We start from the raw sequence: 27,157 nt of genomic DNA on the forward strand, positions 1-27,157 counted from the left end.
AGACAAATAACATATGATTTCACTTATATGTAGAATCTAAAGAACAAAATAAATAAACAAACAAAACAGGAACAAAGTCATAGATACAGAGAACAAACTAATGGTTGCCAGATGGGAAAAGGGTTGGGGAACTGGTGAAAAAGGCGAAGGGATTAAGAAGTATAATTGGTAATTACAAAATAGTCACAGGTATATAAAGTCCAGCACAGAGAATATAGTCAATAATATTATACTATGTATAGTGCCAGGTGGGTGCTAGACTAATTGAGGATCACCTCATAAATTTTATAAATGTCTAAGCAGTATGCTGTATATCTGGAACTAAACTGATATAAAATAAGAAATTAAAAAAAATAGATGCAGACTCTGCCCTTCAAATCTTAAAAAAAAAACAAAAACCCGTAAGACCACATGACATGAACTATTGGATTGCCAGAAAAGTCATGACGTATTTTTCTATGTTTTTCATTGCAAAAATGCGTCACGGCTTTTCTGACAACCCAATAATTGGAAGATGGCATGAAGTGAGTGAGACCCATTTTGGTCTCATACTGTGGGATCTACAGTAAGTTGAGTGGAATAGATAATGATGACAGCTGTAATAGACAGAGGTTTCAGGGGAAAATGGGGCTCACTCAGACTAAAAAGGTGAAGTTAGAAAAGTATTCTAAGCCAGGGGAATAGCAGGAATGAAGGGAGAGGTAAAGCTGAGCTTGACATGTGCAGAGCAGGGAAAAACAACCTTCTGGCAAAAACATGTTTTCTGGGAGAAACAATGGGAAAGGTTGGGAGAGCAAAGATGGGTTCAGATCTTGAAGAACTCTGCTTCCCAAACGGAGAAGTTTAGGCTTCATCTTTTGAACAATTTAAACAACAGCTGAACATTTGGAGATGTTTAAGCTGGGTTGTGATATGACATCAAGGGTAACAGAGCGCAACGACCTGCACCGCGGCCTTGCACCTGAGTGCCCTGCAGAGAAGCCTGGCTCTGTGGATTGGATGATGGCGAAGGTCTCAGCTGTTCATTCAAGTGCTCACTCATTGCCTCCCTTTGCACACTTTCATTGCCACTTTGAGAGATTAGTCACGAATAAGTATAATCTCTGACCTCGGAAAACTTATAATGGGGGGACCAGACTATGACACAGTGAAATGCTATAATCAGGGCATCTCAGAAAATATACACACAGATAGCTAGATATCATGTCTGGTTTCTTCTGAGGCTTCTCTAGGCTTCCAGATGGCAGCCATCGTACTGTGTCCTCACATGGTCTTTCCTCTGTGCACGTGCACCCCTGGTGTTTCTATGTGTGTCCAAGTTTCCTCTTTTTATAAAGTCACCAGTCGGATTGGGTTAGGGCCCATATTAATGGCCTCATTTTAACTGAATCTTCTTTAAAGATCCTATCTCCAAATACAGTCATTCTGAGATACCAGGGGTTAGGGTTTCAACATATGAATTTTGAGGGGACACAATTTAGCCCCTAAAATATGTATACATTTAACTTGCTACCGCTTTTAACCACAGACACAAACACAAAGGTCAGGAACTTCATTTGCATATCACAAAAAGTCTAAATGTGGGGTCCTAAATGAATAGTAGGCTTGACCCTGACAACTGGCATTGACTCTGGCTCTTAGAAAAGTTTAAACCTGGCTCACTGACAGATGGATTAGGAGATAGCATCTTTGTTAACCATGGTAGGACAGTTTATGCTGAGGTAACAAGTAAACCAAGGAAATCTATGATTTGACATAAAGATTTACTTCCTGTTCAAACAACATCAGGGACCGGGTGAGTGACCCTGTGGGGGAGCCCTTGTCAAAAATAAAGCCAGATACTAGTTATAATGGTGAAAATAGCTTTTAATCAGTAATATACTATTGCAATAGTAAATAGTCCAGAGTGAACTGGACTCAACTTTGATTTGTTCAGAGGTCACTGGGCATTTAGAAGGCAGAATGAGGAAGAATGGAGGGGGGCATGTGGGAGATCTGTAGAGTCAGAGAAATGAAAAATTACAAACAGCAAGAAGAGGGGATTGGTCCATATGAAACCCACCTGGGTTTGCTCCCGCATGGAAGTTAGGCTCCTACCCTCCCACAGAGGCTGGGAGGCAGGGGCCCATCTTCAAGTGTTGGATGGAACAAACTATAAATTCTTTTAGTGGCCTTGAGTTTTTGCAGGCACTTTCATTGGAGCTAGGGTCATCCTATGGTTGTGGCCTTAGGCTGTGGCCTGTTAGAAACTATGTTAGTGTTCATTCAAATCTTTACAGGCCAAGGTGGAGGCCTAGTCGACAAGAGGGCTTTGAGGAGCCTGGTGCAGAATCTGGTCAAGAATAGAATCTTACTCACCCTCCACCATTCTGTGGCTCAGGGTTCTACCCTGAGAGGTCCCAACAAGGAGAGAGCATAGGATTCCTAGAGGATGAATGGAACTATGATTGGAAAGCTAGGCCCACACTGTAAAGAGTCTTGAAGAACAGCAAAGTGTCTGAACTTCTTTCAGATAACGGGGAGCCAATGAAGGCTTTTAGGCAGACAAGCTGTCAGCCTAAGCTGTATTACATTATTTATCTGCCATGAAATACCAGGGGTGCCAAAAAATGTATACAAATGGACACTTGGCTCAACATTGCTCAAGCAGTAGTTCGCCGTAATCAGAAGTGTCCGGATGCTGGTGGTAACCACTTTGAGCACCTCTTGTAATTGTAGAAGTCAAACGTGACTTGCTCGAAGTGGTTACCATCAGCATTATTTTAATACAGTTTTCCTTTCTTAAAATGTGAATATGTTTTTTTTGGCACCCTCTATATATTGCCCTCCAGTCTTTATATCTAAAGCAACCTCCCACTTTTAAAGATAATAGCTAAAAATCATTTATTGGCATAATTCCTAGAGGGGACTTTCTTTGTAGCAGTTGATTTCAGTTTCCCACTATGGTGAACTCTACAGTTATTCTGCAAGAGAATTACTCTAAAAATTCTCTAAGTCTTATAGACTAACGGCAGCGTTTTGGGTCACTTTCAAGAAAATAATGAAATGGGGTCATTAGGGATCATGTTTAAAAAAAGAATGTTATATGCTATTCTTGGAACTGTAGGACTTGTAGTGGAAGCTGCATCATGAGAATTTCATAATCTCAGAGTAATATATTTAGTAACATACTATTATAATTGCACATGGTATTAGAAAAAAATATATAATTCACCCTCAGAATAGTCAGGTAGCAGGTTAAATAAGGTGTAGACATGGAAGCACAGAGAGAGCGAGAAGAAAGCTGAACTGGGACTCTTAGGCCCTGGGCTGCAGCCCACACTGGCCCTCTTTGTAGCTCTGACCCCTCTCCAGCTGTGATATTAAACTTCACCATGCTGAGACCTCCAGAAATATAATCAAATGGACTCAAGGGAAGTACAAAGAGGGGGGAGGTCAAAAAGAGGGTTGTCTGATAATCACACTCAGGAAAACACATCTTCTAAAGCAAAAGGAAAAGAATTAGGCTCACGCGAGCTGAAGAAATGTGAGCTTTTATTGGCACAAAAAATTCAATTAAATAAAACATTTTTAATCCATGGGAATTCAATACTACCCAATTATTATCACAAGGAAATAATTTAAGAACAATGAAAAACATTTTCTGGGAAAGTAGAAATTGATAACTTTGATTGAAAAATAAATTCTATTTTATTGGAATAATTTTTAAAATCATAAAAATAAAAATGGCACTTTGCAGTTAATTAGCTATGTCACAGTAACTTCAGACTCTCAGAGTTCATTTTCCGTCATCAGATGTGATCATCAGTCTTGAAAACCTTATCCTCCTTAGAATCAATTGTAACCCTTATATGAAAATATACTGAAATCATATTCTCTTTCTGGGACTTACACTAATTTAAACCATTTCCTGGAGAGAAGACATATTAATGATATCTGCAGACATTTCAGAAGATTTAGCATTCTAAAATGGACCTTACAGGGATGATTTGTTCTTACTAAATCATATATAAGACCGAATAAGATACCAAACAAAAGCTTCAGATTTCATAGCAGTACATCGAGGAGCTGTGATGAGTGGTAAAATGGGCACATGTGTATGTGGTGACTGTTCCATAGCTGTACTGCTGCTCTTGACAAGTGTGGGTAGTTTAATCAAAACGAGAGAAAGATGAAGTAATGATACCTTCAGTATTACTTACAACTCAACAAATATTAATTGGCTCCTGACTATCTGGCTGTTTGCCAGGCGCTAGAGGAGCTACTATGGTGAAAGAGGCACACCTATTCTTTGTTCTCTGGGAACGTAATTCTAATTCTAAGAAACAATAATGAGAATTCATTGAGCACCACCTTATACTAATCACTTTACATATATTGTCTGACTGACTCCACAACTACCTCAGTGACACAGATACTATTATTTCCCTAATTTTTCAGATGACAAACAAGCTCAAAAAGTTTAAAAAACTATAACAAGGCACCCACCTAGAAATGGTAGGGATGGAATGCTTTTCACCACTGAGTTATACTACCTCTGAATCCTGGTGTTTCAGAAATCAATTGGAAAGTCAGCAGAATCTCACCGTTTATTTTTACCCTTTGGGCCAAACTTAGGCATCGATGGGGGATTCTGTCTTTGTTGGATCCATTAAAATACATTGTTGTAAAGCACCGAAGTGACAGTTCTAGTCACTTAACAGATACTGCACATTTTTTTGTCCTCTCTGCATTGCTCTAATACTGTATGTTTCATGCCTAAAATGTGACTGCAAAGGATTTTGGACCAGGGTTTTTAACCTACTGACTATAAGAGTAATACCCTATGAACCTACTGGTAGTGTTGGCATTAGCTCAAGAGATCATAATCACTTTGTTTGAGTAATTGATGGCCATCCCACTCAATCATACCATATCTGATCCTTTAAATACAGCAGGAACCCTCCCTTCACTGCCGCAATCCCAGTAAAATTCTATCTTATTTAACCTGGAGCTCTTTGACACTTCCTTTGCGGCACCATGAAAGGACTCCCTATACCTCATGACTATCTCTTCACATAAACTGTGTTTTATTATAGAACATGATGCAAACAGCCCCTGCTAGGCTATCTGTTGCTTCTCTCTCTCTATGCTGTCACCCCTTCTGAACCCTGAACAGTTCCCCAAAGGTAAAATCATGATCTAAGTCCACATACTCAGAAGTCCTACCTTCCAGGCCAAGCTAGAGACCCCTTCCATCAACAAGGCCTCTCTAAAGAGTTCCCTCCACCATACTATGCATTAGTTAGGATAATGGTTCTTCAGCTTGCATCAGTACCACTTAAAGGCTTTTTAAATTATGCATAGCTCAGACCAAACCCCAGAATCACTGACTCTATAATAGGGGATAAAATCAGAATTTGCATTTCCAACAAGTTGCCAGGTGATGCTTATGTTGCCACTGGAGACATGGCTTAAGTAACTACTTACTAGTATTAAAGAACTAATGTCTGATAGTGATTTGCCTTGTTGATTAAATTAGAGTGCAGTTGAAGTTGCTCCTAAAATGTACATGCACACTTTCATTCAGGTATACTTTGTATACAGAGGGTGCTAAAGAAAAAACGTATACACATTTTAAGAAAGGAAAACTGTATTAAAATTGTAATACTCAATGTATACCGATAACAAAAGATGAATACAAGTCACGTTTGACTTCTGCAATTACAAGAGCTGCTCAAAGTGGTTACCATCAGCGTCTCTAGACACTTCTGATTACAGCGAACCACTGCTTGAGCAACATTGACCAGTTTATATTTGTATATATTTTTTGGCACCCTCAGTATTAGTAAAGAAATAGATGTTATTACAGCCAGTGTACCCACAACTCTTATAGGCACAAAGCCTTAGACCACATTCCGCATGGCTGAGCCCTTTTCCTTACCCACACCTGTGCTAACTTGCTAACCACTGGCATTTGTGGGCTCCCAAGTGTGAGATCCTAGGCTTGGTTGTCTCCTAGCTGGAGTTCAATGGAGTAGAGTTTTCCTATGAAGTAGAATCAAGCTTTAGACCCTACAGGGTACCTTGAATGTGTAAATGTCCAGTTCACTGCCCAGACTTTATCTTGAACAAGTGATAATGTAGAAGTTACAACAAACTCCTCAAGTGAGGCTTTTGTTTGTTTTTGTTTTTGCAATTTAATGAAATGATTCCTACAGTTTATACTGTTGTTAGAACCTGTACATTGAGAGTAGTGTTCCTATGTATGAGTGAATTAGTACTCCTTAGGTAAGTCCCAATGTAATTTTCAGCATTATATCTAAAGTGACACTGCTTTGAACAGCTGCATTTGGAAGATACTGCAGTCTGTAGTCTGATCAGCCATCTGTTTCCCTAGATTTATCGTTCTGCTGCTTGATAAGATTTTATATATTTCATGGCTGATTTTCTATTTAAATGACGTATATTATCTTTTTACTTTGTACTTCCCCAAAGTATTGATTTGCTTTCTGCATGTCATCCCTAATTTCAAGTTTTCATTGTAATCTTAAAAGTCTTTAAAACAAGCTCATAGTCACATTCAGTGAATTCAGCCTTGTGAATTAAACATTTCTCCTGTTTAACTCTTTGGAGTATCTCCCCAAATTGATTTTAAGCCACAAAGAAAATTCAGATGAATACATTATAAAGGAAGAAAATAAAAGGTTTTTTGTCCTTGTTTTTCTATATAAAGAGGTGGTATATATCTCCTGTTATTGTTGCTTTCTCTCTTCTAAGAAAATCACATCCCCATTTGGTTTAGGATAACTCAAGCTACTTAAGTAAAAGCAGTAGGGTGCAAACTCATCAATACATTCTTAAGTGACTGAAATAAAATGTAACTAACAAAGTTTGGGTTTTTTTGTTTTGTTTTTTTTGTTTTGTGTAATTAATGGAAGCAGAGGGCAGCCTTAGGCTCAGAAGTAGTTATTAGATAGAGAAGGAAAATGTGAAATTAGGATGAAAGAACTAGAAGGGAAAAGGTTAGGTAAGGTTTTTTAGCAAATAATGCATGAATAACTTAGTAAATTGAAGGTGTGTGTATTGAGATATTGTGATACAACAAAAGCTAAAGCTTTATATTTTAAGAGGCTGTCATGATATTAGTTACTAAGGCTTCTTATTGAAAAATATTGGAAACATTTATTGCTAAGTACATGTACAGGAATGCTCTAACCCCACTTACAATGAAGTCTTTAGGAACATTAGAGGAAGTTGAGAAAAAAAATTAAAGAAATTTGACATGGTATATGTACATTGAAGGTTAGGAGCTAGAAACCCGAGAGATGATTCAAAGCAAAATCAGGTGTCATTGATTCAGAAAGCGAGAGAGCAAAAGGGGGGGGGGGGGAGAGAGAGAGAGAGAGAGAGAGAGAGAGAGAGAGAGAGAGAGAGAGAGAGAGAGCAAAATATCTTCAGAGTATTTAGTAAAAGAAATGAAGAATTTTGTGATGGAGTATATTGTATTAAAATGGAACGGGCCCATGTCAATATCTTCCAAATATACTCAGAAATATGACAAATTGTTGTCTAAATATAATAGTTTAATTGAGAACCTTCTTTTGGCAAGGGTATAGATTTAATTATTGCTTATTAAAAGTTGAAAAAGACATATGAAAATTTGTCTGATTAGCATTAATCTCTACAGTGTGTATATAAAACTATGTGCATACCTGTATACATTTGACTTTGTTTTTTCCTAGACTATCAATAAAGTACTGCTTCAGTATGCTGCAATTTTATCAAGTGATTTCATTTCGTATTGTGATAAGGAAAATGTGGTAAGTAAAAATGTCTCTACTTTTAAGTATTCCTCAGTTGAGATCCACTTCTTCCAACTAATAAATAAGCAAGAGAAATTTTATTTGTTTCCATACAGGATGATAGGAAAGAGAGCTATCAAGAAGTTGTTTGAAAACTTCTCTCGTCTTGAACTGGTTACAGTATGGAATTCAGAAAAAGGTTGAAAGCATCCCTATACTAGGCAACTTCTGGTGTTCCATGACAATAAAGAACAAGACATAAATAATTGAAAACCCATCTTATTATAAAACACTGGAGCTGAGAACTAGGGAGTTTTAAAGTTGTTTAGTGTTTGCACCAACTGGTTTAGTTTTGCACCAACACTAAAATGAGCATAATTTAGTCTTTCAGTTTTCAAATAAATTGAGGATTGTTAATGTAAGAAATGATGCTGAACTTCTACTCTGAGTTATAAATTCAGCCTTTATTCTTTTGGATGATTGAGAATGTTTATAAAAACCAAAGCAGTATTGCAGCTTCATCAATAAAAGGTATAAAGAGAAGCAAGGTAAAGTGGTTTGGAATACAATGTTATTTTATGATGAAAGGTGAAATGTTTCTTATTCACCATATGTAATATTAGACAAATATGTTGGTAAATTATAAGGATTAAAAAAACAGCACTAAAAAAGGTATTAAAAAGTCAGTACAATGGTTTTAAAGAGGAAAACCATTTCCTTCCTCAAAAAAATCAGCACTATCAGGCAAGTCTAAAAGAGATCTCTAAAGAAAGCTACTAGTCTGCTTCCTGAAACCTCACTGACTGACCTCTTGCTGACAGATCATTAATGTAAGTCAGTCCTAATGGTTCTTGAGGGTCCCAGAAGAGTCTTCTTTCTTTTTAATTAATATGCTGCCCAGGAATTGTATTAAAATTCTCAGTATCTCAGCAGATATCTCTAATTGCCATTGATTATAAGTACTCTAATCGGCAAAAAAGTATTTCTTGAAAGCGCATATTTGTAATTAAAGGATAATACATTTGAAAAGTAACATACTGAAAATAAAAACAGTGCCAGATATTGTAATTTCAGAAAAGATTCTGGTTTTATTAGAAGATTTTGAAAGGTGGCTGTGAATTACCAAGGCTAGTTCCTGTCATTCCGAAAGGAAAACCACTCTTAAAAGGCCCCTGCAGACTTCCGCTTGTGTTAATGTCCTAGAGTATACTTTTTAATTTTAAAAACTGAGAAAAAAATCATAAATCAGTGTTTATTGTACTCTGTTTTTCCTGTATATTTTACACTTTTCAAAATCAAATTTTTATAAAGAATAATAAAACAACCTTGCAAATACTACAGTACAGGAACTTACTTTTCCTTTCCTCGATACTTTTCTCCCTAATTACTGATATCTTGACCAGTCTTAGAGTCTCACTCAAATGCCACATATCATTTTAGCTTTTCTTTTCCATCAAAGAATATCAGTTAGTTTCTTAAGTTTGTGCTTTCCTTTCAGCTGAGACAAATTGAAGATGTACTTTTGTACATTTGTGTCTACATATAATTATTGTTACAGATTTATTTCAATATCAAGAACTTATTACTTTTTCTTTTCACAGTATATATATGGCCATATACCTATTTCATCTGCAAATTGAGCTAGACATTTAAAAGAGAGAGACATCTTTTATGAGATGACCATAACATTTGCTTTCTTGGGGGTTAAAATTAAAGACAACAGTTACATAAAATGCCTGTGGCAAATCATTTATTCTTTACTGTGACACTTTAAATAGGAAATGTATCAGGAGTTTTTTAATCCATTTTCCCCACATTCCAAAATATAGCAAAGCAACATTATCTAAATCAAAATTACTTGATTTTGAATCTTTTTAAAAATCTTTTTCAACTCAGAAACATACTTCGGTCATGTAGAAATGGCCATAGTCTGAACAGAACTTTCATAGTCATTGTATTTTATGCTTCTATCTTTGTTGCAGATTTACATCCAATGAAATGCATTATGATATTTTCAGAAGAAAAGCCAAAATATATAAATAAAAAGATTCCAAGGTTATTTAGTCTAAGTTAATTCATCAACAAATGATACTCTGAATAAGGTTAAAAGTTAATGTTCTCTTTACTATGGGTGTTTGCTTTTTGGTTTGTTTTGTTTTGTTTTCATTTTTGTTTTTTCATTTACAGTAGAACTGTCTGAAGTAAAAGCTATTTCATGATTAGGTTTAAGGTAGATTTGTGTAATTCGAGTCAATTCTCAGTAGTATTTTGACAAATTGATTAAATAAAATTGAAATTTGAACATTTCAAGTTTAGGGAAAGCTTAATCCAAGAGGAAAGTCTCATATTGACTTTTATCTCCCTCTAGATAACTGTACCTCTTTTTTCTATGTAGCGTTACCTAGGGTCGGTAGCAATCCATGCCAAGTGAGCCCAAATGTCTGTGTTCATTTTATTTCTTAGTAACTCTTTTCCATCAGAGATGATCATATTAAGAAGGCTTGAAAGTTGAATTTTTATTTAGAAAGCTGGTACTAGAGTACTATTGTATATACAAAAAAATCTAAGCTTGAATGTTCATATGAAATAATCAAAGAAGACCCCACCCAGCTAACTTAGACCCACAGGGAGAAGGGAGAGAAAATCTTCCTTCCATGTAGCCTTCTTGCTTCTCATGAAGAGTCATGGACTTATTTTGATCTTAGTTTCCTCCCTGGTGGGGTTGCCCAAATCCAAGACAAATCTTCCCCCTCTGCAAAAAAAAAAAAAAAGAAAAAAAAAGCCAAATAACCTACTCCCTAGTGGAAAAAAGTCTGCTGGCACTGTTTGTTGACTTTGGGTTAAGATACTGAATCCCCTGGAAGTCTGACCACACGTGCTATGGAAAGGGTAAGTCTAGATCAGGTGGTCGTCAGTCATGGCATCAGAATCATGTGTGGCACGTGTGGGTCAGCTTTCTGAACAGCCTCTGTGGGAGATAAATAGATATCTGTGTTTGAAAAATAAAATATTTAAGTGACTATAATCGAGGAAACAGAATAGTTTAGAAATGTTTCGTAAATCAAAGGATGTGGTCGTTTTAGCATCAAGTAGAAAGTTTGCAAAGGTCAGTAATGTGGTTACAGCAATAATAAAATCTCACCACTGGTGAGAGCTAACACCTCTCTGATGTCCTCCGTCCTTGGCATGCCTCTCTGATTCATTATTGGCTTATTTCCCAGCAACTTGGAAGATTTATCCATTTTCCTTTCTTTCCCGTTTTTCTTTCCCTTGATCTACTGGCTCTTAGGAATCAGGGTGTAGCAAATATAAAATTATTAGAACTATTCTGAATTTTATTTTCCAATTACAAATTGATTTCTACTATTCTAAAGTCTTCTAGTCTTGTCTCAAAACTTTACATCTTTATGCTATTGATATATAGCTGCCTCCTTGGAAACAATAACTTGAAACATTTTGTAAGCAAGTGTAAGGCTCTGTGCCTTACTCTGAGAGAAAAAAGAAAGCAGAAGACACAGTAACATGTACAGTGCATGTATGGTCAGTTAGTGAGACAGTTAAAAGCAATTCAGATGTAAAGCAAAACAAATGTCAAGTGAGTGGCAAAAGGATACAGTCTAGGAAAGAGAAGGCTGTAGCCTGAATGATGGATCTGATTCAAATGGCAAAGAGACTAAGTGAGGAGGCCACATGCTAAGCCAGTCACAGCATCTGGAAAGTGCAGGTGTTTGGAGGGAATAAACTGAGGGTTGAGAGTTCATGATAATGCGGTAAATGGAGATGAGAAGAGCCAGACAAGGAAGGGTCTTGAATACCAACATGTGGACTTCATTTGTAGTCAAGGAGAATTTATTTAAGGTGATTTTGTTTTGGGTTTTGGTTTTTAATTTTCTTGGATTTTTAAAAGTTCAGGATGGTGTTTTGGTTTTTAAAACAGTGAAATAACATAAACATTTAAACTCATCTGGTTTTCTTATAATAAATCTTTAAAAACAGAATTCGGTTAGTTTCTAAGTGTAAAATGCCATGATGTTAAGAATAAAAGAAACTTTAGTAGTAAGTCTTCTATGGTTCCTTGTCTAAGTATAGTACTATATTTTATTCTTCAAAGTGGTCATTATATATTCCCCTTCCATTCTTAACTGTTAAAATGCATAATCTTAAAAGAGCAAAATTACTCTATTTGCCAAATATACAAGAACTTCAGTGGTAGTTGTATATATTATTATATGTAAGGCAAACTCATTCGATAATTTAGTGTATAAAGGATTCTCCCACTTTTTAAATTAAATTTATTGGGTGACCATGGTTAGTAAAATTTTGTAGACTTCAAGTGTACATTTCTATAATATATCATCTATATATTGTATTCTGTGTTCTCACACTTTTTTTGTTGTTGTTTGCTTTATTTAAAGCCCTGTATATTGATGAACAATATTCAACAATTGCGGGTCCAGTTGGAAAAAATGTTTGAATCCATGGGAGGGAAAGAGGTGGGTATGTTTTTAATGTTTCCATTTGCCAAATACCTACTTAGAGATCATTAGCAGCATATCTCTTTAATGAAGGTTTTATAATCCAGTTTTACATAGTTTAGCTAAAGCAAAGGAAATAATAATAATCTAAAACCACATTAACAGCTAAGGTGATTATTATGTCCACAACAGAATATGTTAGTAAATACATTACCAGTATGACTGGGAGGAGGAAGAGGGTCAAATAGTCTTTCGTAGTGTATATGTATATAGTCATATATATATATATACACAATTAAATATGCATATGCTAATGATCTGTGAAGTTTCACAAATTGCAGATTTTTTAACCATGTTGTACAATGTCAACTTGATGTCAATGTTTGTTCTGAAATGTGTTTTGTGGTGCTGATGGTTTTTGATATGTTGGTGATTTGTTGTTCGCGTCTAAAAATGTCTATGAAAAATGTCCTGCGTGCTGTGTCTGTAATGTGTCGTGTCTTTGTTCAACATCTTTGACTTGCAATTCCATGAGCAGAAGAAGGAAGGAGAAAGATTCTTTTATGAGGTTTGTGATAGTAAGCATCTTATCGTTTCCCTGGCTGATTTCCCGCCTACACCTAAAGACCATCGCACTTCCCACTTATTCTCGTTTGCTTGTTTGGATCAAGCAAACAGTGCAATACTAGCTGTGCACCTGCCTCCTCCTGCTGCCACTGTCTTTCCTTTCACAAACCAACATGAGCATCTCAAGAAGTAAGGTCTGGACATGGTGCTGAGAGGGGAGGTCATGCAGCGGCATCCTCCCACCCTCACCCCCTCCATAAAACAACCCCAAGGGTGGCTAGCATATAGGGATCTTTCTATTTAAGGTTTTATTTCCCTTGTTTCTTATTGTGGTAAGACTGTGAGATGTACGTAAAACTAGATTGGATTTCAGAGCAGAGATCCCTTTTTATTTCTAAGCGGATAAGGTCAAACCAAAAGTGCTTCTTTTTGAGATTGGGCCTCTTCACACGTGAGGTTGACCCAAAAGAGAATGTACACATTTTTCCCTCCAAGTGTCTTTTTCGTCATCCTCAAGCCCCAGTCTTTTGAAAGATGAACTTCCTATTTAGCATCCTACAAACGGGAAGCACTAGCATACACGTGTGAAGGTACAACGCTTCAGAAACCTATTTTCATGAGCTCTTGCTGCCACTGAAGTCTCAGTCTAGTTTGAGTACAATACAGCTCCGTTCCCCAAAGCATGTTCTTGGTTTTGCACAGTTTGAGGGCCTCAATCTCATTTTTGGAGTTCTTTCGCTGAATTAGGTGAGCATAAGCAATTGGGGATCATACCTGGAGGTTCCCTTTGATGTTTTATATTCAGACTTTAAGCCCACTTACTGTTTTGAAAAGTAGTGAAGAAATTACTGATTTCTTGTGGGAAATTCTATCTCCTTTTAGTGAATTTTACAGTCCAAAAATCATTTATGGATGAAGTTATATTTAAAATGCCATATTTCCAGAAATTTGTCCTAATGCTACTGCTATTTTATTACTCTTTGGGGTTGAACTCTGAAGTGAGTGATTTATTGCTAAGCTGCATATTCACCAGTCAAATCATACTTGTACTTAAAAGAAGCCGTGTGGGCCACACCATCCACTAACCGGAAAAGTTGCAAGGTAGCTTGTTCACCAATCAAAAATGGATTCCTTATTTCAGATAAAATCTCCAGCTTCAGTTGTGTATGTTTCACATTATAAATTCGGTTGCAAATCAATGGCAATGTCACAGAACTCTCCTTCTTATACCAGAGGAAATTAGAAGAATAGAAATACCGAGCTTGGTGCCTTCTCCCTTTGTAGAACTCTTGCAATGTCAATTGCTAAACTCCTCACACAAAATTTAAAGGGAAAATTCAGGTAAATAAATGAATGTTGAGCTTCTAACAGGGTAATTTGTTAGAGGGACAGCATGGGCCCTGATCCATTCTTTCCTACATTTAAATATTTTTCTTCCCCTCCTTCCCTCTTTTTACCCTCTTCTGTGCTCTCTCGTCCCCCTTTTTGTGCACGTTTCTCTCATTCTTTTCCATTTTCATCTCTTGTCACCTGCTGCTGAGAAGAACCTTTAGCAGGCCCAGTCAGCATTGCACAGGTGTGGATGAAATGTCAGGAGGAAGCAAGACCTGAACCCAAGGCTGACTGTAGCATGCAGCCCCCCAGACAGAAATAAGCTTTATTATTAATACAGAATTATGGCAGAGTTTCTGGTTGCTACACTTTGCCTCCTCGAAGGCACCAGAATCTCAAAATAATAGGCAGAGCCCTTCCAATCCAGTTATCTATAAATGGCAGTATCTAAATGGTCTTCTTAACTCAGGGCTTTTATAAAGATGAAAAGGATTTTATTGAGAATGGCAGAATTCACCCTTTGATATGAAAAGTATATATGGCACTTACTACGGGCTTATTCAATGGCCTTTAAAGGGGATACAATGTGTACTAGTGCCAATTCCCAGTTTTTCTTCACAGTGGAACTGGTTATAAAACATTGACTGGTACTTCAAAGGGAAACCTTCTAACCTAGATCTTATCCTTGTTTTAGGAGTTACTCCTTGTCCCCTACCATCTGTGCTAGGCCGTGCACTTCTTGCTACAAAAATCTAATTAGCAAATGACTGCTTGAGCACTTGCTCAAAATAGTGTGAATGCCATGTGTTTATCAGTTGGCTTCTAACAGTGTTGCTTGCCTCTAATACTGTCTGCACAGTGCGCCACCTGCAGGCCTGGTTGCATGATGCTGTAGCTCTCAGTCGCTTTAACCCAACCTTGGTAGGGGAAGCTGCTCTTTCTTTGCAGGATCAGTCTCTTTTATCTCTGGAAACAGGAAGCGTGTTTACAACCTTGTTTGGTGTAACAATTCACTCTTTCTATGGAGGTCCGAGATGGAAGCATTGCCTGACAGGATGACAGCTTTGGGTTGATGCTGTTGACAGTGCTTCCCAAAGCAGTCACATGAGCAGTCATTGTTAACAACGGCATGCACGATGCCCTGTGAGCCATATAAGCACATTCTTTTCCAATGACCCATTTAGAAAAAAATTAAAAGGAAAAAGCAAATCACTAAATTTCTTCTCCTATAAAATGATTTTCCAACACGCTTCCCTGAATACAAATTAAGAGCATGTTTTGGCATAACAACTCTCTGATGACTCTAGAGAATTTAAAAAAAGAAGAAAAAGAAAAATGTCACAGAAACCCTGAAGCAAAAGTCACCTTTAGGAATGAGGCCCAGAGTCCGCTTATTAAAAAGCATGCCAAGTGATTTTTTATGTGCATGCAGTTTTGGGAATCGCTACACTAAAACAGATAAAATAGCCAACCCATGGTATGGACTGACTAGAGGTAGAAGTTACATTATTTATGCCACAGTCCCCATACTGTACTACCTGTCCCTTTATAATACAGTAACAACAAAATGATTATCAGGATGCCTAGGTAATCCTCTTCATTCATTGGTGAATAATTGTATTATCCTATAAAAGCTCAAATAGCTCAAAAGTAAAACATATATTTTGGTTTATATTGATAGCTTAATTATTTCATGAGTATAATTTCAGTGCACATCAATTGCAAATAGATACCTAGCCTGTGTATTCATTTTTTTTCATAAACGCATATTGCTACAGCTTATGGAAAGGACTTAGTTGTGTTTCCTTGATCTGCAATGTAATTTGTACAAGTACATAAAAAGAAAATCATATAACCCAAAATTTAATTTCTTTTCAGGAAGTCATAATTTATTAGTTATGAAATGCTATAGAACTTGTTGTAATCGGCTTAGATGAATTATTACTGTGCTGTGTAAGCAAAAGATGCATTACTCCTTCACAATATTGTGCTGATACAATCGTCTTGAATGGTAGAATCCATAATTATCCTTAGGCCTTCAAATTCTAGAAGTCAGCCATTATTAAGACATTTAGAGGAAATAGGGGGATTTGTTTACGTCGCTAAATTCTCTCATTCTGCTGACCACAAAGCAAACTAATTACATACAACAATAATGTTATTTTTATTGATATCTCTCAAAAAGAATTGAATGCCTTGGCTCATCTCATTGTGGTAACCTTCCCTGAATAAGGGCAAGGAATCTGGAACATAACCCCACCTATCTTAAAAATGGATATATTTTAATGAGCAACTTAATTATTCTTATGTTTCAGAGATGTAGCTCTGTCTCTTTTCATTTTTTTAATGATGAATTTGATGTGTCTGTTAGAAACAGCATCTGACTGCCCAAAAGCGTATGCATGTAGCTGACTGAAATCCTCTGTAAGATCCTTCAACCATATGATCTCAATCTTCAGCAAAGCAACCCTTGACCAGAGAGCACAGCAATCAACTTTTGTCATATTTTACCTAGCATTAGCCTCTCAACTTTATACCTGCTGGGCAATAAGGAATTGAAGATCACTGCTTTAAAGGAAATAATACTCCATGCCAGTAGTTCTTGAACTTTAGCGTATATCAGAACACACACCTTGCAGAATTTCATCCCCAGAGTATTTGATTCAGTGGGTCTGGGTTGGGACCCCATGATTTGCATGTGTAACAAATGCTACTGGTCAGGGGTCACATGTTGAGAATTACTGCTCTTTTCTTTTAGAACAGCAACCAGGTAATTAGGAAATGGCTCCAAATACCCCTCTGTCTTATCCATGCACCTTCCCTAAATGACCTGTATAATACATTTTCAGTCTTGAGAACACATGGGACTCAGTGTGTTTGAATGGACCTTAAGACAGCATGTAATAGTGCAGGCAAATATTCAGATTAAATATTTAGATAAGATTCTCAAATTATGGGTGTCCAATTTGTAGTCATGTACAAATACCCAACATTTCCTTTTTAACATTCTGGACTTATGCTTACATATGATATAAAATATTATTGAAAGAGGTGGTATAGTTGTAAAGAGGCTAAGCTTTATGTTAAGGTTTCTGATCTGTCCCACCTTTTCTCCTTAACTAAAGATATAATACTTCACTAGTTGATAATTAATGAGAATCAATCTGTTATTTTTATCTTTTTCAGCAATTACAAAATAAAACTAGTGATTAGTCTTAGATGTCACTAGATAATAAACAAGTTTAACTAGTTGTGTTATGACTTGCTTTTAGTGCTAAAATGTTTCCTAAAGCAATTTGCAAAGTTCTTTCTATTTCACTGAAGTGTTTCGTGTTACCTACATATATTTATTGTTTCTGTAGGGGACAGGAATTGAGATAAGAAATAAAAAGATTTAAAAACAGATACCTTAGGCCTCAGGAGCTTACTTACAAGGAGTAAGACCTTGGAAAACAGCAGTTAGAACAGAGATCCCTTTAGCACCCATTTGAAAGCCATACTATTTAGAAACCAGATGCTCCCTGTCCTGCCTGGACCACTTTAAGCCTTTTTCCCCTCAGGGTTGATCCGCCTCTTAAAAAACAGGCTAGAGCACACTGAATCTGAAGACAGGATTTACTCCTTCATTAGTTCATTCAGCACATTTATTGACTGAGCACCTATGAGCTGTAAATTTTACTGGGCAACAGAGATACAATAATTTCTAAGATGAAACCCCACCCTCAGAGAACTCCAAGTGTATCAGGGGAGTCAGAACAATTAAAGAGGGAAGATTTGTGGGGGGCGGACCCTCCCTCGCTTTCTAAACTTGAAAATCTACTCCAAATGAAAGTTGTATCTTACCCCACAACAATTCAAATAATAAACTCAAACCCTTAGCCTCATACTCTGTAAATAATGCTCAAAGGTGAGGTTTCCTTTGGATGAATGACAGTTATTTTTAGTTTCATGACAGCAGATGACCACGAGCACTGAACGCTTGAAGTGCGGCCCTTTTATTTTGGCAGCATGCAGATATTGCCTGGTTTCTTTCTCCCCCTAACCACCTCTGCAATTAAACACATTGAACTTAATAGAAAATTAAGAAATAATGAGGGTCAGAAGGGCAAATTGCATGGAGGCGGTTTAATAAATATGATTAAGACTCGAGCACTATGAGCACACAAAGTTCAGCAAACTGCTAAGCTTGTGAAATTAAGAAAAGGGTGCCACCTGGGAGGCTGAGCGGTCTCTGGGTGGGTGGTCCATGTCAAAATGAAACACTGACCTGGCAGGTGCCACTCGTTAACCCCAATCCCTAGTGGGGTCCAGCGAGATCATAGGGTCACCCTTGCGCTGCCAAGTCGTTTTTTAAACTAACCTTTCTCTGAATCCTAAGAAAATCTGAGAAAGAGTGCAAGCCACAGCCAGAAAAGAGAGAAATCGAGTTTTACAGTAACTGCCGTGTTCTATACAAGAATACGGCATGTGTTCTATACACCCCATTGTCTTGATGGGATCCCCTTTGTTTGTTTACGCCTGCCTTAACAAACCATATATCAGTGCAGAAACTGGTTAAAACTTCTTCTCCACAGCCAATCCTCCCTCTTCTCCTACTTGGCAGAGTGGAACGTATATATTTTATGTCTCATTTCTTCTGTTCCTGACTTATCCCTACTCTGTCCCGTTTCAGTTAGTCAGCCAATCTATGGAGCTCATCAGCCCAAAGTTCCTTCCCAGTCAAGTTATCGTATTTGCTTGCATATTTCTAATGACTGTTTTTAGAAGAAATTTTCTTAAAATAGTATAGCTTTTTAGAGTCCTGCTTTTCAATACTCATGTGACCTCAAAATATGTCATGTGGCATGGGACATGATGTAGGCCTTAGTTTTTCCCACCTATAAAAAAAGGGGTAGTTGAACTATGATTCCTGAAATTCACTTTAGTTCTAAAATCCTGTGATTATATAGAAAAGAAACTTGTTAGCAATCTGAGGAGTAGAGTGATAGTGTGTTTTATGTGAGAAAGAAATAAATGTTTAAGAGAAAAGGATGTCATGTCACTCACATGAGGCTTGAAGGTAATTTTTTTTTAAGTTCAGGGAAATATAAATAGAAAAATTCATAATTTCTTATATATTCATTAACTCAAAACTACATTGAATGAATTATAAAAGATACTGAATGAATTATAAAAGATAAGGCAATTTTTTTAGCCATCTAGGCTGAACAACCTAACTTAGCATGTCTCAGAGGCATTTGGTTGATTTGAAATGCAATGACAGTTGGATTTACTGCATACTCTCTTTAATTAGGATGAGAGAGAGGAAGTTCTTCACTTTCTGAAGCTGAGAAGTTAGAAGCATTAATTTATAGAACTGATACCGCTACTAATAACAGTTCATTCAAATCTGAACGGCATAGGAAAATGCCATAGCCTGTCTCTAAAAATGATCTTGTATGTTCTTGGGAGAAGGTTTCTCATCAAGGAATAAAAAAAGAAACAAAAAGCAGGGCAGCTTTGGTAGAGCAGGGGGTGTGTTGTTTGCAGTAGAGAGGACCGTGTATTCTTTTATTTCTGACAACATAACCACAAGATCCATGCTGAACACCATAGCTCTACAAAGCAATTAGGGCACTTTGAGGAAAGGAACCTGCTGCCGGATCCAGTAGGGAATTTTTACTAATTTCTCAATCAGATACTTCTAAAAAGTTGAGCCAGGTATTTTAGGATGAATACATTTTTGGTCAAATAGAAGGGTTGGAGAGAAGTGATCTTTTCAAAATAAAACAAACAGGAAGAGTTCAGACAAGATTGTAAGAAATTGCTGGAAGTGCTTCCCTGATTGAAAGCCATTAGGAGGGGTCAGCAAGTGACATGATCATATTTAGGCTTCATTACAAGAACTCTAGGAACAGTAAGGAGGATGGAATAGAAGAGGGAAAACAGGAACAAAAATACAACTTGGAGATGACTGCAATATAATCTGGACAAGAAAAACTCTGTATCAGAAAATGAGGATAGGACAGATGGAGAAAGCATTTCAGAGATACTGTCAATCATATCTGGTATCAAAGTGGACGTGAAAAGAAGACACAGAGAAGTCAAAGATGACTCACAGTTCCGCCTTAAACTGATATGCTGTCAGTCAAGTCAGAGACAATATGATGACAAATAAGTGAAGGACAGGCAGGTAATAAGTTCACTCACTGATATGTTGAGCTTGAAATCATCAAAGTCTTTGTTAGTTGGCACATGGAAATATAGACATGATGCTCAGGCATCCTGTTAAAGGCATAGATAATAGATTTGGGGGGGTCATTAGCATCGAGGTGGTAGTTGATGCCATAGAGGTGAGTATGATTGCTCAAGAGAACAAAGAGTGAAAAGAAAAGGAGTGGGAAGGGAAAACTGAAGGACATTAATATTTAAGGATAAACAGGAAAAGAAGTCAATGAAAGAGATAGACAAGACATGGACAGAAAAACAGTGTGAGAAGGAGATAGTCTCTAGAGAAGCAAGGACATAAAGAACTTGAGAAATAGAATCAACAACAGTAGAAATGCGGGCTAAGTAGAATAAATAAAGTCCTTGGATGTGGTAATTAGGAGATCATGGGTGACCTGTGTGTGAACACTTCAGTGGAGTATCTAGAGCTGAAACGTCACTACATAGACTTAATGAATATTTAAGAGATAAGGATGTGGAGGTAACAAGTTTTACACTTATTAGCTAGATGTCAATGAGAAGCTAGTTTCAAATAAGTTGGGTTTTTTCTTTTAATATTCTATTTTCTGTTTTAACATAAATATTATTTGAGCACAGATATAGAATGGAGTAATAAAAATGATGATGAAGGGATGGTGGAAGATAGAAAAGGATATTTGCTGAAACAAAATCCAAAAGAAGGAACAAAACAGCTCAAGCTGAATAACATTTTTTTCTTGGAAATGAGGCTTACTGTCTCATAGCGCTAGTGGTGCAGTTAGCATTTATTAAAGGATTTTCTGCAGAAGTCATGAGGAGGGTGTGAAGCCCACCAGACTAATGACCCAATTTTGGACCCTGTGAACATGAGGGTCAGGGGGTGATTGTCCTCCCTGATCTGCACTTTAGATGAACAAATAATGGAACCCTGACACTGATGAGCCGAACATGAGGGAAGGCAGCCTGGTAGCATGTAGAAAAGAGAAAGGAAAAGAAATAGTAATGAACACTATGGAAAAGGAATAAAGATCCTTAACGTCTTCCTTACAAAGTCTTCGTTGTTTGAAGAGTTTGAATTGAGTTATCAAAATAGTTTAAATGCCACTTTCCAACCCACTAGTTATATCTAGCAAGATACTGTCGGTTGGTTTGCTTAACAGTTTGTGTTGTAAGAGACTGCTGGAATCACATGTACTCCCCTTTAGGTTCCCTAGGAAAAGACTTTGTGTTAGAAAACAAGCATGCAGTGTGGGTATGGTAACCATATTTTTGGAACCAAACAAATATCAGGAGATAACCTGACATGGTCTGGCAATGAGACAAATATTTGACATCAGGGCTAAGCTGTAACTCCAGACAAAACATATGGTTGCTAAGGAATGAAAGATTTCAAATGCAAAAGTATTGTACTAAGAGTCAATGCATGCGTCCATCTGGCCCCCTAAAAAATATTTACAACATTATTGATTATATTCCCCAGGTGGGGGAGGGGGGTTGTTTCTGTGCAAAGGGTGAAAAAGATAACTATTGCATTGTTCTGTACACCTGAAACTAACAATAAAAACAATAAAAATAAAAAAATAAAGGATATTAATGTTTAAGAAGGAAAAAAAAAAGTCAATGCAAAGTTTCATTCCAAGGAGGAGCACTCTGCGTAGCAGGATCTTCTTTGAGGAAACCTGTTCATGTTTCCTTCTGCCCTTATCTCCTTCCTCAAATATATGGTACATGCATAGGCATACAGTGCACTGGGGCAGACGCCTCGACAGAAAGCTAAGACAGAGTTCCACCATGGAAGATACAGATTTATAAGAGAATAATTAAAAGACAGGCTGTGTACACAGTTATTGTAAAAAGCATAGTTAGTGCAGAAGGTAAAGCTACTAACTGCCTTGGGAGGGGCAACATTTTGGGGAAGATTTGCAAAAGGAGGTGATAAGTCAATTGTCTTTTAAAAGGAAAGAAGTAAGCCTTAAGGAAAATAACTTATAAAATACCTTGCCTGCTATGTCTTCCAGTTAAGTCATTTATAATACCACAGTTCAATGGTGTAAAATATCTCAATGGTATAAAAAGTCAGTTACTGCCTATATATGACTAAGGTTCATTCTGATCATTAGAACCATGCTTTACTGGCCTAGATTTTGTAATTCCCACACCTTGCCTAGAGCATGGATAAAATCTGTTTTGAAAGCTTTACCATAAATTCAGAATTTGATTCAATATTCTTAAATTTTCATTGAGCATATTCCTCTTTACATGGAGCTGTTTATTGTTTATTTTTTGTCAGCCAACTAAGTTGTTCAGGTACACATGTTATTTCACTGTCTAATTTAGGATATATTTATTAACTGTGATTTATGAATGCTTGAATTTTTTTCTTTTTTGTGGCTTTTAATAACTCAATAATGAAACCAAAAAGGTGTAAGCTAATTTTGATGTTTGATATCACATTACTTTTAGAACTAGGCTAAGATTTAAACCTTAAAAAAAATTTTACCTTTCCAAATTAGCCAATAGTTTGTAATATATGCTTTTGGTAATTTAGGCAATGAACCCTCAAAGCTCAAATTATTATTTCTTAAAAAACTTTAGGGAGTTTGTAGGAGTAAGGAAACTGTCCTCAATTTGGTCATATAAAGAAATGCAGAACTCAACAATTGGTAAAATTCCTGCCTGAAGAGATTGTTTGGTAATTAGATAAGTGTGATATTTATGCCCATCATTATTGCAAAAACCTGCAATTTGAATATTGACCTCTAAATTACTGTTCCAGTTTTAATGGTTTAACATTATGATTTGGATCAGATATACTCAAATACTTAACTGAAACTAAAAATTTTCTGTTTCTTTTCTTTTTCTTTTGACTTGGTTACAAGCATTCTATTTGTAACCACTTAGAAACTCGTGCTTCTATTAAGAAATGAAAATTGTCAACCAATATTTAAATTGCTATAGCTTGACAGTTTCAGATTTTCAAGTAACAGCCAATTATTTGATAAGAAAAATCCATTCTCAGAATACCTAAGGTGGAATAAAATAATTTATGGAAAACTAACACAATTTTATTCAACTGACTTATCTAGTCATTTTTGTATGATTTTAAGGGCATTATCTTAACAGATAAACAAACTACCTCAATGCATATATTAAACAAATATGAAAACAAAATACAGGTTTTAAATAAGAAGCAACCCCATTTCCTGAAGAGAACCCTACAGTCTGAGCCATTTTCTTGGAGGTAGCAGATATGTAGGTGGAGGATTATTATATAACATACCACCCTCTATGTTTTGCCAAGGTGTAGGGAGTCTGAAGAAAATCATATGGATGGGCTTCTCTCATTCCCTATTCCCCAGCATTTTTATCCAAATGAAATCAGGTTAGAATTGGTTTTAGGATAATAGCAATAACATCCAAGGTCGGACTATTAAGTTCACAAACTCATCCTAGAAAAAGTGCTACGTACCTCATTGCTGAATATCATCACTACAGTCACCTTCAGTGTACTCCCCTTGGGAAGCTAGGCACTGATGCCAGTGCCTAGTCCACCCTTCAAAGCCATTTTGGGACTCTTTGTCTGGAATGGCCATCAGAGGTGTTGTATTACCCTTGTTGTCCTGACTGTCATCCGAATATCTTCCTTTCAATATTTTCTTTATCTTTGGGTAAAGAAAGAAGTCATTGGGGGCCAGATCAGGTGAGTAGGGAGGGTGTTCCAATACAGTTATTTGTTTACTGGCTAAAAACTCCCTCACAGACAGTGTCGTGTGAGCTGGTGCATCATCGTGATGCAAGAGCCATGAATTGTTGGCGAAAAGTTCAGGTCTTCTAACTTTTTCACACAGCCTTTTCAGCACTTCCAAATAGTAAACTTGATTAACTGTCCACTTGGTACAAATTCATAATGAATAATTCCTCTGATATCAAAAAAGGTTAGCAACATCATTGCAACAAGTTTGTGAACTTAATTGTTACACCTCATATAATAAAATATTTCAGTTTATATGGTTACCTATAATTGAGGTAGACAATCCACATATGTTTTCTTGGTTAAAGGTTGGAGAGTTATGGTTTAGTAGGCTAAATATGCTTAAATGTATATCAGTGTGAGGTCTTTTTAAATAGGTATTATCTAATTTTCTTTCTGAATCACTGCCTTGCAACTAGTTGTAGCTGAATGGAGCTCTCAGAAAGTGTGAGACTGAAGGCTATTCTAATTTTCTGACTCCTAGAGAAGTCTATATCAGTCATGATGGCCTGTGTGTTTGTAAGTAAGAGCTGTGAGCCTATCTGATGATAGAGACAGAAAAAAGATACAAAGAGTCCAGAAGAATCACATTGGCTCTGATAGAGGGGCAGAAACGAAGCACTTCTGCAGTCACCTGGATTTAAATCGTAATTAACATCAGGAATTGGTTTGCTATAACCAATAATGTATCAGATGCCAAATATAATTTTTATTTCTAATCCGATGGTTTCAGTCACATCAATACAATCTAAATCTACCCAGCAGCTGAGGTGTATAGATAATACTTCTCTCTAACAATTTCTTAATAATGATAAATGTTCTTGGAGAATTACAGGATCAGTGTATACTATTTTTTGGTCCCTGGCTGGCTCCTAGGAGTTTAAAATGATATTGGGTCTTATATGCATTTGCTGTCCTTATTAGGTTCCATTGTATACTAAGCCCTCCTTTAATTTGTTCTACTCCCCAAAGCTGGCTTTATTACATTCTCTTCTTTGCACTAGTAGACTAGCTTGTGCAAGAACTATAGGTACTAATGGTAGGAAAGTGAATTTCTAAAGACTCAAAAAAAGATTGGCTTAAATTTCAGAAAATATTCTAGATTTCCATGTACATGAGTTTCTATCAGCTTGATACACTACCTCTATTATAAATCACTCTATTTTAACAACTTATTTGCAAAAGCATAATTAATAAACAGGATAAACTTTTCTAAATGCTGATAAGTTTGTGTTGATCCTCAATTTTGATTACAAAAATATTCTGCCAAGTTAATAAATTGATGTGTTTGTTTATTTATGTTTTTATTTATTTATAATGTAACTTATTTTGCAATATTGATTAACATTCCTTTAAGAACTGAAATTAGATAAAAAAGAAAAGTTGGCTTTTAAAGTTTGTACTGTAAGAACAAGCATTAAAAAAGTTACCTTGAGTTAATTATTTTTTCCTTTTGCCCCCAAATTTACTCAATAGCTTAGCTCCAAGCTATTAATACTTGGATATTTAAAGAGAAATTTAAATAAATAAATAAATAAAAAGATACTTTGAATCTTAATTCTGAGTTGCAAATTGACACCCAGGAAGAGAAGTCAGTCCTGTCACATTGGAGCGCTTTATAATCATTTATTATATTACATTACTTGGAAAAATATGAAAACACTTTCAAAGAAGGTACAATACAATACTCAAAAATTAATATTTACCAATTTTTAAAATTTATTTACAGAGATGTTAAAGATGAAATGTATTTTGAAGCAACACATATATTCAACTAATGTAGTGCAACTTTTTCTAGGTTATGAAATGACCCTGTTATGAAGCTTGTGTTGTTATGCCTGGCATCCCATTGCTGTCACCAACAAAAGCTTTGCTGTCTAGCTCTTACTTGTATGCATGCTATGCATTTCGATCAGTTTTTTCATATATAAAAACTCTTCTGGTTTATTTAGAATTTTGTAAATTTTGCATCTGATTTCAAGGATTAAAAAAAGGAGAGGAAGTCAAAAATTACACGTGTTTTCTTTTTATTTGACATTACCTTATAACAAGCAAAATGTTTGTAAAAGAAAGGTAATTTTTCTCAGAACTCCTAAGCAATATTGTTTATGGTCTCTCTGCAGCTAGATCCTGAAGCTAGTACTATTCTAAAAGAGCTTCAAGTTAAACTCAGTGGGGTTCTGGATGAGCTCAGCGTCACTTACGGTGAAAGGTAAGTGGCCTAAATAGTGATTATCCAAATGCTTTAGGTTTCCGTTAACAGTAATCATGCCTCCCGTGCTGTTTCTCTCCTCTGACTGGCTAAATCTGTGTTAACTTTGAAACTGAATGTAAGTATCATGTCCTCTGGAAAGTTTCCATGAACTTGTAATCATACAGTGATGTCCTGCTATATAATCCACTGAACCCTGTATCCAATGGCTGAATAGCACTTACAACACTGTCTCCAAGTTCTGATTTACTTAACTATTTCCCTCACTTGACTACATGCTTCTTAATGGCAGAAACCATGTCTCATTCCTGTTTGCAGTTCTAGTGTTTAGAGCTTAGCCATTGGCTAAGAATAGAGGGTGGGAGGAAGGAAGGGAGAAAATCTTTACATACATAAGAAGTATGAGTTGCATTCATGCCATACCTATCAAGGTGGTTGCACTTTCAAATGACTAAATTCCAACTCCATAACCGAATTAGGTCAGGATTCTAGGTTTTAGGGCTTAGGGATCTTAATGCAATTACTTCATGGGAAACTATTGACACATTCACATATTCTCTGTTTTTTAAAATTACCTTTGCTTGCCTGTTGTATTGTTCTAAAGAGAGAAAAGTTAATCCTATATAAATTTCATTTTGGTCCTACAGGCAAAGACCATCATCTCATCATCAAATGTTAAAATAGATAGGAAAGCAAACACACCTTGAAAGAGGCTCATTAATTTCAAACAGAACTTGGTTTAAATATTATCTCAATAAATGTTGACTTACTATTTTAAACTATGTGTCCAGTGATCAGATGAAGCTAAAACTTGCTCTTCTGGTGAGGACTAGCTAGCTCTTTGACCTCC

At 36.3% G+C, this 27,157-nt stretch overlaps 1 protein-coding gene across 1 annotated transcript in view; it reads left to right on the forward strand.

Annotated features, from left to right (window-relative positions):
* The window catches only part of UNC13C (unc-13 homolog C), a 565,880-nt gene that overhangs the window by 448,416 nt on the left and 90,307 nt on the right, over positions 1-27,157 (forward strand). The window contains exons 21-24 of the mRNA XM_019664136.1: positions 924-1,011; positions 7,725-7,802; positions 12,200-12,277; positions 26,219-26,307. Coding sequence (XP_019519681.1) covers positions 924-1,011; positions 7,725-7,802; positions 12,200-12,277; positions 26,219-26,307 — 333 coding nt within the window. The remainder of the gene's footprint in view (positions 1-923; positions 1,012-7,724; positions 7,803-12,199; positions 12,278-26,218; positions 26,308-27,157) is intronic.

This window comes from Hipposideros armiger, unplaced genomic scaffold (assembly GCF_001890085.2).
Source record: "Hipposideros armiger isolate ML-2016 unplaced genomic scaffold, ASM189008v1 scaffold_12, whole genome shotgun sequence".
Lineage (NCBI taxonomy): Eukaryota > Metazoa > Chordata > Mammalia > Chiroptera > Hipposideridae > Hipposideros > Hipposideros armiger.